The sequence below is a fragment of the Pantherophis guttatus genome, chromosome 1 (genome assembly GCF_059756535.1).
Source record: "Pantherophis guttatus breed Tessera chromosome 1, ASM5975653v1, whole genome shotgun sequence".
NCBI classification, from domain to species: Eukaryota; Metazoa; Chordata; class Lepidosauria; order Squamata; family Colubridae; genus Pantherophis; species Pantherophis guttatus.
In genome coordinates this window covers 16,075,163-16,090,006 of record NC_142063.1, presented here as the reverse complement: position 1 = coordinate 16,090,006, position 14,844 = coordinate 16,075,163, and the positions used below count along the sequence as shown (strand labels likewise).

The 14,844-nt window shown below is 47.7% G+C and overlaps 1 protein-coding gene across 3 annotated transcripts in view; it reads right to left on the bottom strand.

Annotated features, from left to right (window-relative positions):
• Positions 1 to 3,595: 3,595 nt before the first annotated feature.
• SLC25A42 (solute carrier family 25 member 42) overlaps positions 3,596 to 14,844 on the bottom strand; it is a 47,529-nt gene continuing 36,280 nt past the window's right edge. For all 3 annotated transcript variants that reach the window (XM_034422585.3, XM_060694746.2, XM_060694744.2), the window contains 3 exons: positions 13,903 to 14,019; positions 9,621 to 9,772; positions 3,596 to 7,639 (listed from right to left, as the gene is read on the bottom strand). In XM_034422585.3, the coding sequence (XP_034278476.1) occupies positions 7,314 to 7,639; positions 9,621 to 9,772; positions 13,903 to 14,019 (595 nt within the window). In that variant the 3' untranslated portion in view covers positions 3,596 to 7,313. The remainder of the gene's footprint in view (positions 7,640 to 9,620; positions 9,773 to 13,902; positions 14,020 to 14,844) is intronic.

Below are 14,844 nucleotides of genomic sequence, written 5' to 3'. Positions count from 1 at the left end.
ATATTTGACTCCGTGGTGACACCTCCAAGAAATACAGAAATTGTCAAGGATCACCTTCTCTTGGGTTTTTCTTCTTTTTAACTTCCCAGTTAAAGTCCAGCCCTGCAATTTCCCTAGAGGTCATTCATCTAAATTCTGACCAAGTCCCACTTAGCTTCCAGGATCAGCCAAGTTGCCACCGTTGGTTATGAGACGGTTAAGCCTAATATTATATCTGAATTTAAGCCAGGAATTAAAACCCATGGAGGAGAGGAGAGCTATTTGAAGCCAAAACCTAGTATGATTCGCACGCCATGGATCGGGGGTGTCAAACTCAATTTCATTGAGAGCTACATTAGGGTTGTAGGCAGTGGTGGGATTCAGCCGGTTTGTATGAATCGGTAGCGGCGATTGTGGTAGGCCCTGCCCTCCTCCCTGGATGTAATGCCGTCCTATTTTGCCACGTTTTGGAGGTCGCACACATGTGCGGAAGGCGTGCACGCAAACAAAGAGCATGCATGGAAGGGGCGCACTCACATTTGCGAACCAGTAGGGAAGCTAAGTGAATCCCGCCTCTGGTTGTATGGGTAGGTGGGCGTGGCCAACCCATCACTCGTGTCAGAGACGCCTGTGGCGGCCAGAGCGCTCTGCCAGCGAAAACGGGCTCCCGAGTTGCATTTCTAGCTGCCATGGCCTCCTGCAACCCTCTGCCAACAAAAGTGGAGCTCAGGAGAGCCGAATGCGGCCCTCCCGAGGTCCCTTTTAGCTGGCAGAGGCACCGCGGGCCAATCCGTTGTTTCCAGGGCAGCCCCCTGGGCCAGATCTAAGCACCCCGCGTGCTGGATCCAGCCCCCGGGCCTTGAGTTTTGACGCCCCTGCCATGGATCCAGAGAGACAAATCTAATGGGAGAGAAAGTCTAGAGAGATTCTCGGTCATCCAGGTCGTGATTGTCCCAAAGGTGCTTTTTCAAGAGGCAACTGGACTTCCTTTGTTTTTTCTTGAAGACGTTTCGAACTGAAGAAGCTTCTTGGATGTGAAGTGAAACTGAAGTCCAGTTGCCTCTGGAAAAAAGCACCTTTGGGATAATTGGAGAGAACTGTAGCTGAAGGATGATTGTGTGGCTTGCTTAATTTTGGTCACTGAGTAAGCCACAAATGATTGGGCCTGCTTTACATGCCACATTCAACAGACAGAACATAAAGCTAGTCCTCGACTTACAACCAATCGCTTAGCATCCCTGCAGTTATGACCTACAGAGTGCTCAGCCACATGACTGCATTTTATAAGAATTTTGTGAAAACGAGAGGTTACTTCCAGTTTTCAGCAAAGCCATGCCAGAACGAAGAATGGGTGCACTTAATGAAAGTGGCATTCGTTTAATGACTGCGGTGTTTGTTCATTCATTCATTCATTCATTCATTCATTCATTCATTCATTCATTCATTCAACTTGTATGCCACCTTTCTCCAAAGACTCAAGGCGACTTACAATGCATTTAAAAACCATATATAAAAACATTAAAAATTAAAACATTAAAAACAATTAAAACTCATTCACACCATTCATGGCCGGATCTCGCCAAATCGCAACAGCAAGATCAACGGCCCCAGGCCTGCCGGAAAAGCCAGGTCTTCACCGCTTTCCGGAAGGCCAATAGGGGTGGGGGATGGTCCGGATCTCAGGAGGTAACTAGTTCCAGAGAGCTGGGGCAGCCACAGAGAAGGCCCTCCCCTGCGGGCTCGCCAGCCGGCACTGTTTAGCTGACGGGATCCGGAGGAGACCAACTCTGTGGGATCTTACCAGTCGCTGGGAGCTATGCGGTAGTAGGCGGTCTCGAAGATAGCCTGGCCCTGAGCCATGTAGGGTTTTAAAGGTAATAACCAACACCTTGAATTATGACCAGAGACCAATAGGAAGCCAGTGCAGCTCGCGGAGAATTGTTGTAATGTGGGTGTACCTAGGTGCACCCACGACAGCTCACGCGGCTGCATTCTGGACCAACTGTAGTTCCAAACACTTTTCAAGGGTAGCCCCATGTAGAGCGTGTTGCCATAATCTAACCGCGAGGTGACAAGGGCATGAGTGACTGTGAGGAGAGCCTCCTGATCCAAGTAGGGTCGCAATTGGTGCGCCAGGCGAACCTGTGCAAAGGTCCCCCTAGCAACAGCTGTCAGATTTGTTGTGTTTGTTTTATGACTGCTGCATTCGCTTGTTGACCACTGCAAAAAAAAGTTGTAAAATCAGGGCGGTCACCTTTTTTACAACTGTCACGATATATGACCGCAATGGGCAGGTTCCATTATGAACATACGTTGAGGATTACTTGCATTTATGGTTTAACACATTGTGTGGAGCCGATCAATAATTCAGCTATGAATTGGTGGAGTATCGTCACCCACTGGGGAAGGAAGAGTTTTTGGCGTGCCCCCTTTCAATAGGCAGAACAAGAAGCAATGGAAGGAAACTAAGGAGGGAACCAACCTAGAAATAAGGAGAAATTTCCCAATAGTGAGAACAATTAATCAATGGAACGACTTGTCTCCAGAAGTTGTGGATGCTCCATCACTGGAGGCTTTTAAGGAAGAAATTGGACAGCCATTTGTCTGAAATGATAATGCCGTGATGGCTAATCTTTTTGCCATTGTGTGCCAAAAACGGGGTCACGCACACACATACCCATACCCATAATTCAATGTGCCCTGCCCCCCATGCATGTACTTGCGATCCCCCCCACTGCGCTCCCCCTGCTTTTGGCATATGATGGGCCCGGTAGGCCCGTTTTTGGCTCTCCCCAGGCTCCAGGGCTTTTTAGGAGCCTGGGGAGGGCGAAAATGGCCTTCCCCACCCCCCGGAGGCTGGAAACAGCCTGTTTCCCAACTTCCGGTGGGCCCGGAAGGCCCGAAAATCAGCTGGACGGTGTGCGCATGTGTGCTGCAGCTGAGGTAGGGCAATGCTCGCGTGCTCACCGATATGGCTTTGCATGCCACCTGTGGCACGTGTGCCATAGGTTCGCCATCATGGATATAGGGCTGTGATGGCGAACCTATGGCATGGGTGCCACAGGTGGCACACAGAGCCATATTGGTGGGCACGCGAGTGTTGCCCTAGCTCAGCTCCAGCGCGCATGCGCGCACCGGCCAACTGATTTACAGGCCTTCCGGTCCCACCGGAAGTTGGGAAACTGGCTGTTTCTGGCCTCCTGAAGGCCTCTGGGGAGTTGGGGAAGGCTGTTTTTGCCCTCCCCAGGCTCCTAGAAAGCCTCTGGAGCCTGGGGAGGGGGAAAAACGGGCCTACTGTGCCATTGCGTGCCAAAAGCAGGGGGAATTGTGGGGAGGGGGTCACGTGCGCATGCACATTGAATTATGGATGTGGGCACACGTACCTGCGACCCCCCCGTGGCCCCCCGCTTTTGGCACACGACGGCAAAAAGGTTAGCCATCACAGATATAGGGTTTCCTGTTTGAGCAGAGGGTTGGACTAGAAGACCTCTAAGGTCTCCAATTCTGTTATTCTTTTAATAGCCAGGTCATCAAAAAGGTTTGGGGATACTTGTATTAATAATGCCGTCTAATTCTATACAATTAGACAAAAAAGAAAGACACGGCATACACCACGAACTGGATAATTCATTTTTATTATTAAATATACCTCCTCCCTTGGCACAGATCTTTATAATTTTGTCACTATAAACATCTATATAAAACAAAAGTATCGTTGGCCAGATAAAAAGCCACAATGCAGAGGAGAACCTCTCGTCAGCTGAGGCCGTTGCGTTCAACATTCTACACAAATGCGTCGCGCCATATTAACGCCGTCGTTCCCCCCAAGGCTGGGGTAGCTCTCCAAAGTCACCCTTTATAATACTTGACTGTGCGGTGGTGCCAAATTCTTGAGTGGCTAGCTCACTTTCCTTCAAAACGCTGCTTGTGGGCCCACAACCCTCTCAGGGGAAACATGTTGTGGGTGGCTTTGCAATCGTATACTCCGTTTGCACAAAGCTACGAGGAACAGCCCTGCCTGGAACGCACCACAGATTTTCCTACATCAAGGGTGGCTTCTCCAGACAATCCCTGGAGAAGAGCTCTGTAAGGGGAAAAAGTTAGGAACCCCTGCAAGGAAAGGGATCCTGTTTCCCCACTGATTCACTTGTCAAAAAAATAGTTCCCCTTGTCCTACAAGAACACTCCTGTTGTGTTTGGAGGCCAACACAGCACCTTTTAAAGGCACATTCAAATTACAGCAAAGACTCCAGTCAACTAACTGACCTGTTAACCCTGGAAAAACAGCATTGAGGGTTTGCTAAAAAATCACCTTGCTCAGCTCAAGAAGGTTGGCAGCGACAGGAAAGGTGCCGTTTAGGGCCGCCCGGCTTGTATTGACCTTTTCGAATTATTATTATTATTAGACCAAGGAAAACCCTGGCTAGGTTCCAAGTAGGGAAGGCCAACCTGCCCTTGAACTATTCTTACTCTAGAGCGGTGTTTTTCAAACTGGGCGATTTTAAGATGTGTGGACTCCAGCATGCTGGCTGGAGAATTCTGGGAGTTGAAATCCAAGCATTTTAAAGTTGCCGGGTTTGAAAAACGACTCTAGACCAAGGGTGGGGAAATGATGGCCCTTTTATGATTTGTGGACTTCAATTTGCAGAATTCAGGCGTTCTGGGAGCTGAAGTCCAAAAGTCATAAAGGGGCCTTCGTTCACCACTTCTGCTCTAGGCCGGGGATCCTCAAATTTGGCAACTTTTTTAAGTTTTGTGGACTTCAGCTCCCAGAATTCCTCAACCAGCCATGGGAATTCTGGGAGTTGAAGTCCACAGGACTTAAAAGTTGGCCAAATTTTCACTCTCTACCTTAGGAATGTGCAGACAAGAGAAAAACACACTGAACTTGCCTTGGTAAAGATCTCCAGCTGAGTTAATATTGGGGAACAAAAGGGAGACCCATTTTAGCTCCCCACAAATCCCCATTATAGCAGGTTCCCCCAGCTAAATGTCCAATACACCCCCAATGAATTTGATTTGATTACAATGACCAGGGGATGTTTTGTGATAGTGTCTAACATTTCTGGCCAAGAGGCTCTATGCAAGACCATAAGGTAAGTGGTGCAGTGTTTAAGTATATAAAGCAGGTTTTAAAAAAAAACACAAGCTAGATTGGCAACCAAGCTTAAGCAGTGGATGGGGTGGGGAGGGAAGGGAATCTAAAAAATTCTAAAACCGGGAGAAAAGCCTTCTTCTAAGAGCTGAGTTTCATATTTCATATTTAATAAGTCTCAATTTGAGACATCTTTCACATTTATTGATTTGTGATTTGACTTGTGCACGTTGGCAGCTAAGCAACCTTGAGGCTGCTCATCACGTATCTTCCTTCACGGTCAACATGTTTTGTCTGCACAACACCTACGCATCACATTCTGGATTCTGCTTCTTAAAAAATATGCTTTCTGGGGGTGGGCACTTACAGCATCTCAATTGCAGAAAACGCTTTACGACAGCAAAAGCTTCCGTTGGATTCTGAGCCCCTCTGCAGAAATCAATTCGATTAGCGAGGTTGCAAAGAATCAAACAAGGGGAAGTTGTAGAATTTCCAGGATCATATAAAGAACAATTAGGATGCTCTGTGTGTGTGTGTGTGGAGAGGCGTAGTGTAGATTGCCACAAAATATTTTGTGGCCCACAAAATGTCAGAGTCAGTTTCCAGCCTGTTGTACAAAATGTGGGGAAGGATCCATGTCAGTTCACAAGCGAGTGTCTTTTAGCCTTGCCACAGACACAGATTTTTTCCTGTAACATACACCATTCCTTCTTTCTTCCTTTAGCCCAGGAGTGGGAAACTATGGCCCTTTTATGACTTGTGGGCTTCAACTCCCAGAATACCTGAGCCAGCCATGCTGAGCTGAGCCATGCTGGCTCAGGAATTCTGGGAGATGAAGTCCGCATGTCATAAAAGGGCCACAGTTCCCCAAGCCAGAAGGGAAGGACTTGAGAATCACATCGGGGTAATCTGTTGCTATCCTCCCCCACCCCTAATCAAAGTGAATGAAGTTGAATGAAGGAGAAAAACAGGCAAAGAGAAAAAGAGCAAAAAGCAGCAAAAAACTATCCAGAGAGACCTAAATGCAGGAAATATATAAGCTGCCACAGGAAGCTTGCCTAACATGGCACAATGGTATTCTCCACTCTGACAAGCAGCAGCAAAGGGACGGAGGAAAAAGGAAAATAAGTAGTGAAATTATATTATTTAGGAAGGAGGCTACAACATGAGACTGCCGGTTTTGCCAACAGGTGTGTTTCCTCCATTTTCAAGCGAGCAAGATCTTAAAAACGCACAAAGCAGGGGAGGGCTCTTCATTCAATCTGAGAACCCAACAAGTTAATATTAAATAGGAAGAGGAGATTCTCAGGCGCTCATAATCCCTTCACGTTCCTTCCAATCAACCAACCAAACACTTATGACATCCATTCTCTACGCTTTTCCTACTGCGGAAATAATATGGATAATACTGAAGAAATGAAAACGGATAGCATATCAAGACGGCAAGAGTTTCCAGTTAACACTGTGCACTGATAATGTTTTCCCCAGAATCATCTCCAATGGAAAAGGGAAAAAAACTATCTGGTAGTAGTAGTAGTTGTTGTTCTTGCTGCTTTTTTTTTTCTTTGAAAAACAAAATAAAACACAAAATCCTTTATTTTAAATGCTGCTCTGGAAAGTAACAACCTGAAACGCTGTCGATTTAAGATCTCCTGGTTTCCAGCAACCCCAAAAAATGCCAGAGGAAGCGTCCTTCTTTTTTAAGTCAACTCTATGGAAAAATATTCCCACCCCAATCTGGCACTGCACTTCCGAGAGGTAAATGATAGGCGAGGAGAGTTGTGGACAAATTTTAAAAAATAAAATAAAAGGGGAATGGGAAGAGTTTGTGGGGGGGGGAAATGTTTGACACAGATAAAACCACATCAGCTGCTGCCTCCAGTTATGAGGCTAGCAGTGAAAGAGGCCCCTTTTCTCCCCTATTCGGAGAATTCCGGGGTATGTCGATCACATCGTAAAAACAATGAAAATCCTGCACTGATTTCTACTATTATTTCTTTGCACATTCGTTATCTGGAAACCGGAGGGGAGATGGCCGCAGTTAGAGGAATCTGTGTGTCTGAAACCGAATTCTCCGAGGTCACATTCAGATCTACCGTGAGAATCTCATCTGGGATCAAGGGAAGGGGGTTTAAAAAAAAAAAGGAGGATTTGTCCATCCTCGTTCGTCAGCACTGACTGGCGCCACCGTGGTGGTCACTCCCACTCCGCAAGGAACCCCTGGGCGGCAGGGTTGGCGTTACCTCTGCACGTCCATGCTGTGTCCCCATTTTCGGAGGAGAATCTGCATGAGATCAAAGGTGGTGAAACTGATGCCCACGGCGATGGGACCCTTGACCCAGTTCATGCTGAGCCCTTTGTACAAGCCTCGGACGAGTCCCTCTTCCCGAATGATGTCCCTCATGGTGAGGAAGATAGACCCGTAGGAGTAGCCCAGCGCCCCTGCGGTCTGCATCCGTCGACGGACCACGTCCAGAGGGTAAGAGGCCGACTGCCCGATCAGGCCTGCACAAGCCCCAAACACAAGCCTTTCCAAGGGGTAGGGTTCTCTCCTCCCGCTGTGATCTGGAGAAGAGACAGAAAGAAAAGGAGGCAGGGTGGAGATGCTTAGAAAGACAACAAACAGATGCTTGTCTTTGTCTCTGTCTGTCTGTCTGTCTGTCTGTCTGTCATACCTAAGGCAGGACTAGAACTCACAGTCTCCTTGTTGTGGCTCCGACCCCCGAGCCCATTTTATCGGAGGAAGAAGGCTCCGAACATGAAGGAGAGGAGCCGGACAGGCCTCCCTCTCCAGGCCCCTCCTCTCTGGCAATGCCTCAGGTGTCTGCCGAGGGAGAGGAGATTGGCCAGGAGCCAGGTGTCTCCAATGACAGCGATGACGGTGATACGTCGTTCCTGGATCCACGCCAACGAAGGCGAGATAAACGTTTGCAGCAGATAAGGAAGCGTGCCAGGGATTAAGCTGAGTCACTGGACCACACCCCACAGGCTATATAAGAGAGTGTGGTGGCCATTTAGACTCTGATGGACAAAGCTAACTTCTGGCTAGTCACTTTGTACAACGCCTGAATCTGCTGAAGGTTTCTGTTTGAGCTGGACTGTTTTTGAAAACTGTGTGTATTTGTTGGTGTTTATCTGCTGGAGGAGAACTCCCTCTTCTTGAAGTAAAGCATTTGGCAGACAGTTATCGTATTGCTGCCAAGTTCCTGATAACGAACCTTGTGTGTGCCAAGTAATTCTTTAACCCCTGGCTGGCTGTTTGTGTGTGTGTGTGGGGACGGGGACAGAACACTCCTATAGTTTCCAGATTAGTGTCTTAACCACTAAACCCGTGATGGCGAACCTATGGCACACGTGACCGAAGTGGCACACGGAGCCCTGTCACCTCACACGTGTGGTGTTGCCCATTCCTCTTCCAGGTTTCTGGTGTGCATGTGCAAAGATCAGCTGGCCTGTTTGCATGTGGCAGTGCTAGAAACTAGAAGAGCTGGTTTTCCATTCTCCTACGTGAGCATGCGCGCCGTCCAGCTGATTGTCACGTGCGCACGCTCGTGAAACCCGGAAGAGTAGCTGGCTGAAACCGGAAGTTCAGTAGCTGAAACCGGAAGTTTATTTTCGGGAATGCGCATGCGCCCTGGGCAGCTCCTCCATTTTCGCGCATGCGCTTCTTTTTTGGCACTTGGTGCCGAAAAGATTTGCCATCACTGCCTTAGAATGTGCTTCTCCAGAAATAAAGAGCCAGCTTGGTTTAGTGCAGTGATGGCTAACCTTTTGGCCATCGCGTGCCAGAAGCGGGGGTGGGTCACGCGTGCGCGTGTCCACACCCATAATTCTATGCACCCCACCCCCTCACATGTGCACGCAACCCCCCCATGCTCTTCCCACCCCACCCCCCCACGCTCCTGGCACGCAATGGCCCAGTAGGCCAGTTTTTCCCACTAGGCTCCAGAGTCTTTCTAGGAGTCTGGGGAGGGCGAAAATGGCCTCCCCCACTTCCCCCGGAGGCCCTACGGAGTCCAAAAACGGCCTGTTTGCCAACTTCTGGTGAACCCAATGTTGTTAAATGAGACATTTTTTAAGTGAATTTTGCCCCATTTTACGACCTTTCTTGCCTCTGTTGTTGTTAGGTTAGTGTTATAGGTGTTAAGTGAATCTGGTTTTCCCATTCACTTTGCTTGTCGGAAGGTTGCAAAAAGTGAGCTTCCTATAATCTCCGCTGTCCTCACCACTCTCTGTATGGACTTTCTATCTGAGGCACTGTTGCCACCAAACAGTTTGTAAACACGCTCTCAATCGTGTCTCTGTAAAAAATGGCCAGGACAGAAGGAGAAAGATGTGCTGTCCTCATCCGACGCAGGAAATGCAAATGCTGGTTTGCATACTATGTTTTCATGTTTATGGGGATGCTGGGATGGCCATAAGTGCAAAGACTGGTTGTAAATCAATTTTTTTCCACTGCTGTTGTTAATTTTGAATGGACATTAAGACAAACGGTTGCAAGTTGAGGACTACGTGCATATATTAGTATCGGCTTGATTGTCCTTACCTGCATGCAGCTTCTTCAGTGTCTCATAAGTGAAAAAGCTCAATCCAGCATAAGGGATCACCCCTAAAATGGTAGGTGAGAAGCCCCTGTACAGGGTCTTCAATCCTTCCTCGTGAGATATCCGCATAAATACGTGAATTATGTTGCTGTACCTGCCAAGGAAAAATGGAATAGGTTGCATTGTGGACTAGAATCCTGACACCATCAAACAAAAGTTAGGAAGAAGTTTGCAGGGAGAATGTTAAGGCCGACTCGCTCTGCACTTTCGCTCACAGCCAGACAACAGAAACAAGGGAAGGTGGCAAAGGAATGATTGGGATGTATGGGAAGGAATTAAGGAATTCATGTGCACCGTCTATGGCCTGGGACAATCTCGACAATTCAAGGTCAAACGATGAGAAACTTTTGAGCCAAGCAGACTGTTTCCAAGGGGTGAAATGCTCCCGGTTCAGACCGGATCGCCCGATCTGGTAGCGATGGCGGCGGGTGGTTCGGAGAACCGGTAACAAAAATCCCTGAGCGCCCCACCACCACCACCATGCCCAGCTGAGCCGCACGATCATCAGAGGCTTTTTTTTAAAAAAAAATTTTGAAGCATTTTTTCTACAACCTCTTCCGAAAAAATGCTTTTAAAATTTTTTTTAAAAAAGCCTCTGATGATTGCGCGGCTCAACTGTGATCGTCAGAGGCTTTTCAAAGCATTTTTTTCTGCAACTTCTTTGGCCGAAGAGGTGGTAAAAAAAATGCTTTGAAAAGTCTCTGACGATCCCGATCCTGATCGGCAGAGGCTTTTCAAAGCATTAGAAAAAATGCTTTGAAAAGTTAAATAAAAAAAAAGTTGGCCACGCCCATCCAGTCACATTACCCCCACCACCCCCACCAAGCCACGCCCACAGAACCGGTAGTAACAAATTTTACATTTCACCCCTGCTGTTTCCCAAAGAGATGGCACTGGATTAGTGGACACACTGGACGGTGGGTGGCCCAGGGGGGAAAAGGGGGATTTTATCTATGCAGTTTTTCTCACTAAAAGTCAGGGCTGGCTTTGTTTTCTAGTGTGCCTATATGGATTTATCAGTAAAGTTATACTCTTGATAAAATAATGTCCTAGGACAGGGATGGTTAACCTTTTTGGTGCCAAGTGCCCAAAGTGCGCACCCGCTCACGCAAATGCGCATGCCGGAACTTCCAAAATACAATGCGAGTGCCCTCCGCACATGTGCCCCCCCTGCCAATTTTTGGTTGGTTCAGGAGGCTTTCCAGGCCCAAATCGGAGCGTGGGGGGGCCTTGCGCGGCATTCCTGTGCCCCGTTTGGCTTCCAGGTTGGTGCAGGAGGCCTTCCAGGCCCAAAATGAGGCACAGGGGGATACATGCACGCGCACCTTCCCCCAAAATACAATGCGAGCACCCCCACGCATGCGCTCCATCCCCCCTGCATCCGCGGCAGAGACCCAAAGACCAGCTAGCCGGCGGGAGGAGCGTGGCCATCAGTGGTGGGTTCCTTCCGGTTCAGCCTGGTTTGGCCGAGCCGGTAGCGGTGATGATATGACATCACCGAACCGGTTCTCTTTGTTCGGGAGGTGGGCCCTCCTGCCCCCCTGTTATTCTTACCTTTTATTCTATTCTATCTATTCGCTGCCTCCCAAGTCCCAGCTGATCAGCTAGAAGGAAAAAAACTGTTTAAATTCTTGCCGCGGGGCTTCAAAGGGCTGCCCTACAGCTGATCAGTGTTAAAAGGCAGTATGGTGGTAGACCAGGGCGCTCGAAAAACAAATGGGTAGACTGGTGCCTCCAAAAACAAATGAGTAGACTGGTGCCTCCAATAACAAATGAGTAGACCAGTGCCTCCAAAAACAAATGAGTAGACCGGTGCCTCCAAAAACAAATGAGTAGACCAGTGCCTCCAAAAACAAATGAGTAGACCGGTGCTTCCAAAAACAAATGAGTAGACCGGTGCCTCCAAAAACAAATGAGTAGACCAGTGCCTCCAAAAACAAATGAGTAGACCAGTGCCTCCAAAAACAAATGAGTAGACCGGTGCCTCCAAAAACAAATGAGTAGACCGGTGCTTCCAAAAACAAATGGGTAGAGCAGTGCCTCCAAAAACAAATGAGTAGACCGGTGCCTCCAAAAACAAATGGGTAGAGCAGTGCCTCCAAAAACAAATGGGTAGACCAGTGCCTCCAAAAACAAATGGGTAGACCAGTGCCTCCAAAAACAAATGAGTAGACCGGTGCCTCCAAAAACAAATGGGTAGAGCAGTGCCTCCAAAAACAAATGAGTAGACTGGTGCCTCCAATAACAAATGAGTAGACCGGTGCCTCCAAAAACAAATGAGTAGACCGGTGCCTCCAAAAACAAATGAGTAGACCGGTGCCTCCAAAAACAAATGAGTAGACCAGTGCCTCCAAAAACAAATGAGTAGACCAGTGCCTCCAAAAACAAATGAGTAGACCGGTGCCTCCAAAAACAAATGAGTAGACCGGTGCTTCCAAAAACAAATGGGTAGAGCAGTGCCTCCAAAAACAAATGAGTAGACCGGTGCCTCCAAAAACAAATGGGTAGAGCAGTGCCTCCAAAAACAAATGGGTAGACCAGTGCCTCCAAAAACAAATGGGTAGACCAGTGCCTCCAAAAACAAATGAGTAGACCGGTGCCTCCAAAAACAAATGGGTAGAGCAGTGCCTCCAAAAACAAATGAGTAGACTGGTGCCTCCAATAACAAATGAGTAGACCGGTGCCTCCAAAAACAAATGAGTAGACCGGTGCCTCCAAAAACAAATGAGTAGACCGGTGCCTCCAAAAACAAATGGGTAGAGCAGTGCCTCCAAAAACAAATGAGTAGACCGGTGCCTCCAAAAACAAATGAGTAGACCGGTGCCTCCAAAAACAAATGGGTAGAGCAGTGCCTCCAAAAACAAATGAGTAGACTGGTGCCTCCAATAACAAATGAGTAGACCGGTGCCTCCAATAACAAATGAGTAGACCGGTGCCTCCAAAAACAAATGAGTAGACCGGTGCCTCCAAAAACAAATGGGTAGAGCAGTGCCTCCAAAAACAAATGAGTAGACCGATGCCTCCAAAAACAAATGAGTAGACTGGTGCCTCCAAAAACAAATGGGTAGAGCAGTGCCTCCAAAAACAAATGAGTAGACTGGTGCCTCCAATAACAAATGAGTAGACCGGTGCCTCCAAAAACAAATGAGTAGACCGGTGCCTCCAAAAACAAATGAGTAGACCGGTGCCTCCAAAAACAAATGGGTAGAGCAGTGCCTCCAAAAACAAATGAGTAGACCGATGCCTCCAAAAACAAATGAGTAGACCGGTGCCTCCAAAAACAAATGGGTAGAGCAGTGCCTCCAAAAACAAATGAGTAGACCGATGCCTCCAAAAACAAATGAGTAGACTGGTGCCTCCAAAAACAAATGGGTAGAGCAGTGCCTCCAAAAACAAATGAGTAGACCGGTACAGCTCTGCAACCAGTTAAAAGCCTGGTAGACCAGTACCACTGCTAAATCCTAAAGAATTGTCACATGACCATCAAGCCATGCCCACAAAATAAGCCACTCCCACAGAACCGGTAGTAACAAAAATTTAGGACCCACCCCTGGTGGGCATGCGCGGTGGAGCTGGACTGGGGCGATGGCTGGCGTGCCCGCAGAGAGGTCTCTGTGTGCCACCTGTGGCACGCGTGCCATAGGTTCACCATCACAGTGATCTTCTTTTTCTGCATATGCCAATGGGACGGTTGACAGAGAAAGTCCTAAGGATCTATGGCTGTCCCAGGATATGTACCGCTATTTTAGGGAGTCTCCCAAGGGTGGGGAATTTAAATGTGTTGGCCATGTTTGTCATCTTCGTTTATATTGGGGTAGGCTGAATCTTTTGTGCGTACTCTCACAAGAGGTGGGGGATTGTGGTAAACCACAAAAGCATCCCTTATCCCGCCCTCCTGGGAATCCAGATTACATTCCACTACAGTCTTGTCAATTTTTTTTTTTTTTTGGGGTCACTGTGATTAGTAGATCCCCAAGGTATTTTATGGGTTCGCCAAAAGTAAACTATGCACAAGCAAACCATTTTATGGATGAATGCGTTATTGAACCAATTACAATCCTGGAGTGGAAGGATTTTTGTCATAACTTTGGCAAAACTTTCTTGGCTTCGAGAGTGATCAAAGCAAGTCTTCATTTGGATGAGGGTTTGTGCGCCAACCTGTAGGTTTTCAGGAACAATAATAGTTAAAGAATACACCTCACATGTCCCTGCCTAACTACTTACATTTCCTTCGGTGTTACTGCCATACGGGCACGGACCAGGTCCAGGGGGTATGTCAACATGGCAGCTGTGATCCCTGCCAGAGAGCCCGCGATAAATCTGGGCAGAGGGGTGAGCGCTCTAAAACAAAAGTAATATTTGAAAAGGAGAATTTCTTTGGTTGTTGGCTAACTACCCTGTTTTCCCCTAAAATAGCACCCAACCGGAAAATAAGTCCTAGCATGACTTTTCAGGCTGCTCATAATATAAGCCCTACCCCCCCAAAAATAAGCCCCCGTTAAGATTGTCAGCCAGATGGATGCATTTAGTACCGTATTTCCCCCAAAATAAGACCTAACCAGAAAATAAGCCCTAAAGTGTTATTTTGGAGCAAAAATTAAAACAAGACCCGGTTTTATTTTTGGGGAAACACGGTAGATCCTAAACATCTCTCAGACTGGGCAAAAGAGCTTCCAAACTGAACACTGTTCATTCCAAAACTCTGGCTGTGTTGCCTTGCCACAAAAGTACAGTTGGCAGGATTCCTACATCAGGCTAAGCAATGAATCAAGATTTATAAACCACAACGACCCAAGTCCATCCCCCTCTGAAGTCCTGTTGACGGTTCTCTGGCACAAATTTGCCTTGCGAGGAGTTCAGATTCTTGTGTAGAGGAAGCATGAAGTAAATCTGAACTCTTTTGAAAATTCTCCTGGTTCCTGGCTTCTGGCCCTTGACAGTGTCTTCCCCACATGCTCAGGTCGAGACTTTTAAGGGCCGAGCAGGGCCGGATTTTCCTATAGGCTAACTAGGCTTCAGCCTAGGGCCTCAAGATCAAGAGGGGCCTACATTCAAATTGTTAGTAAAATTAAAATTACACTTTCACTATAGGTGAAAGGGCCTCATAAGTGGAATAGCCTAGGGCCTCTTTTCATCTAAATCCGGCCCTGGGGCCGAGACTGAGTC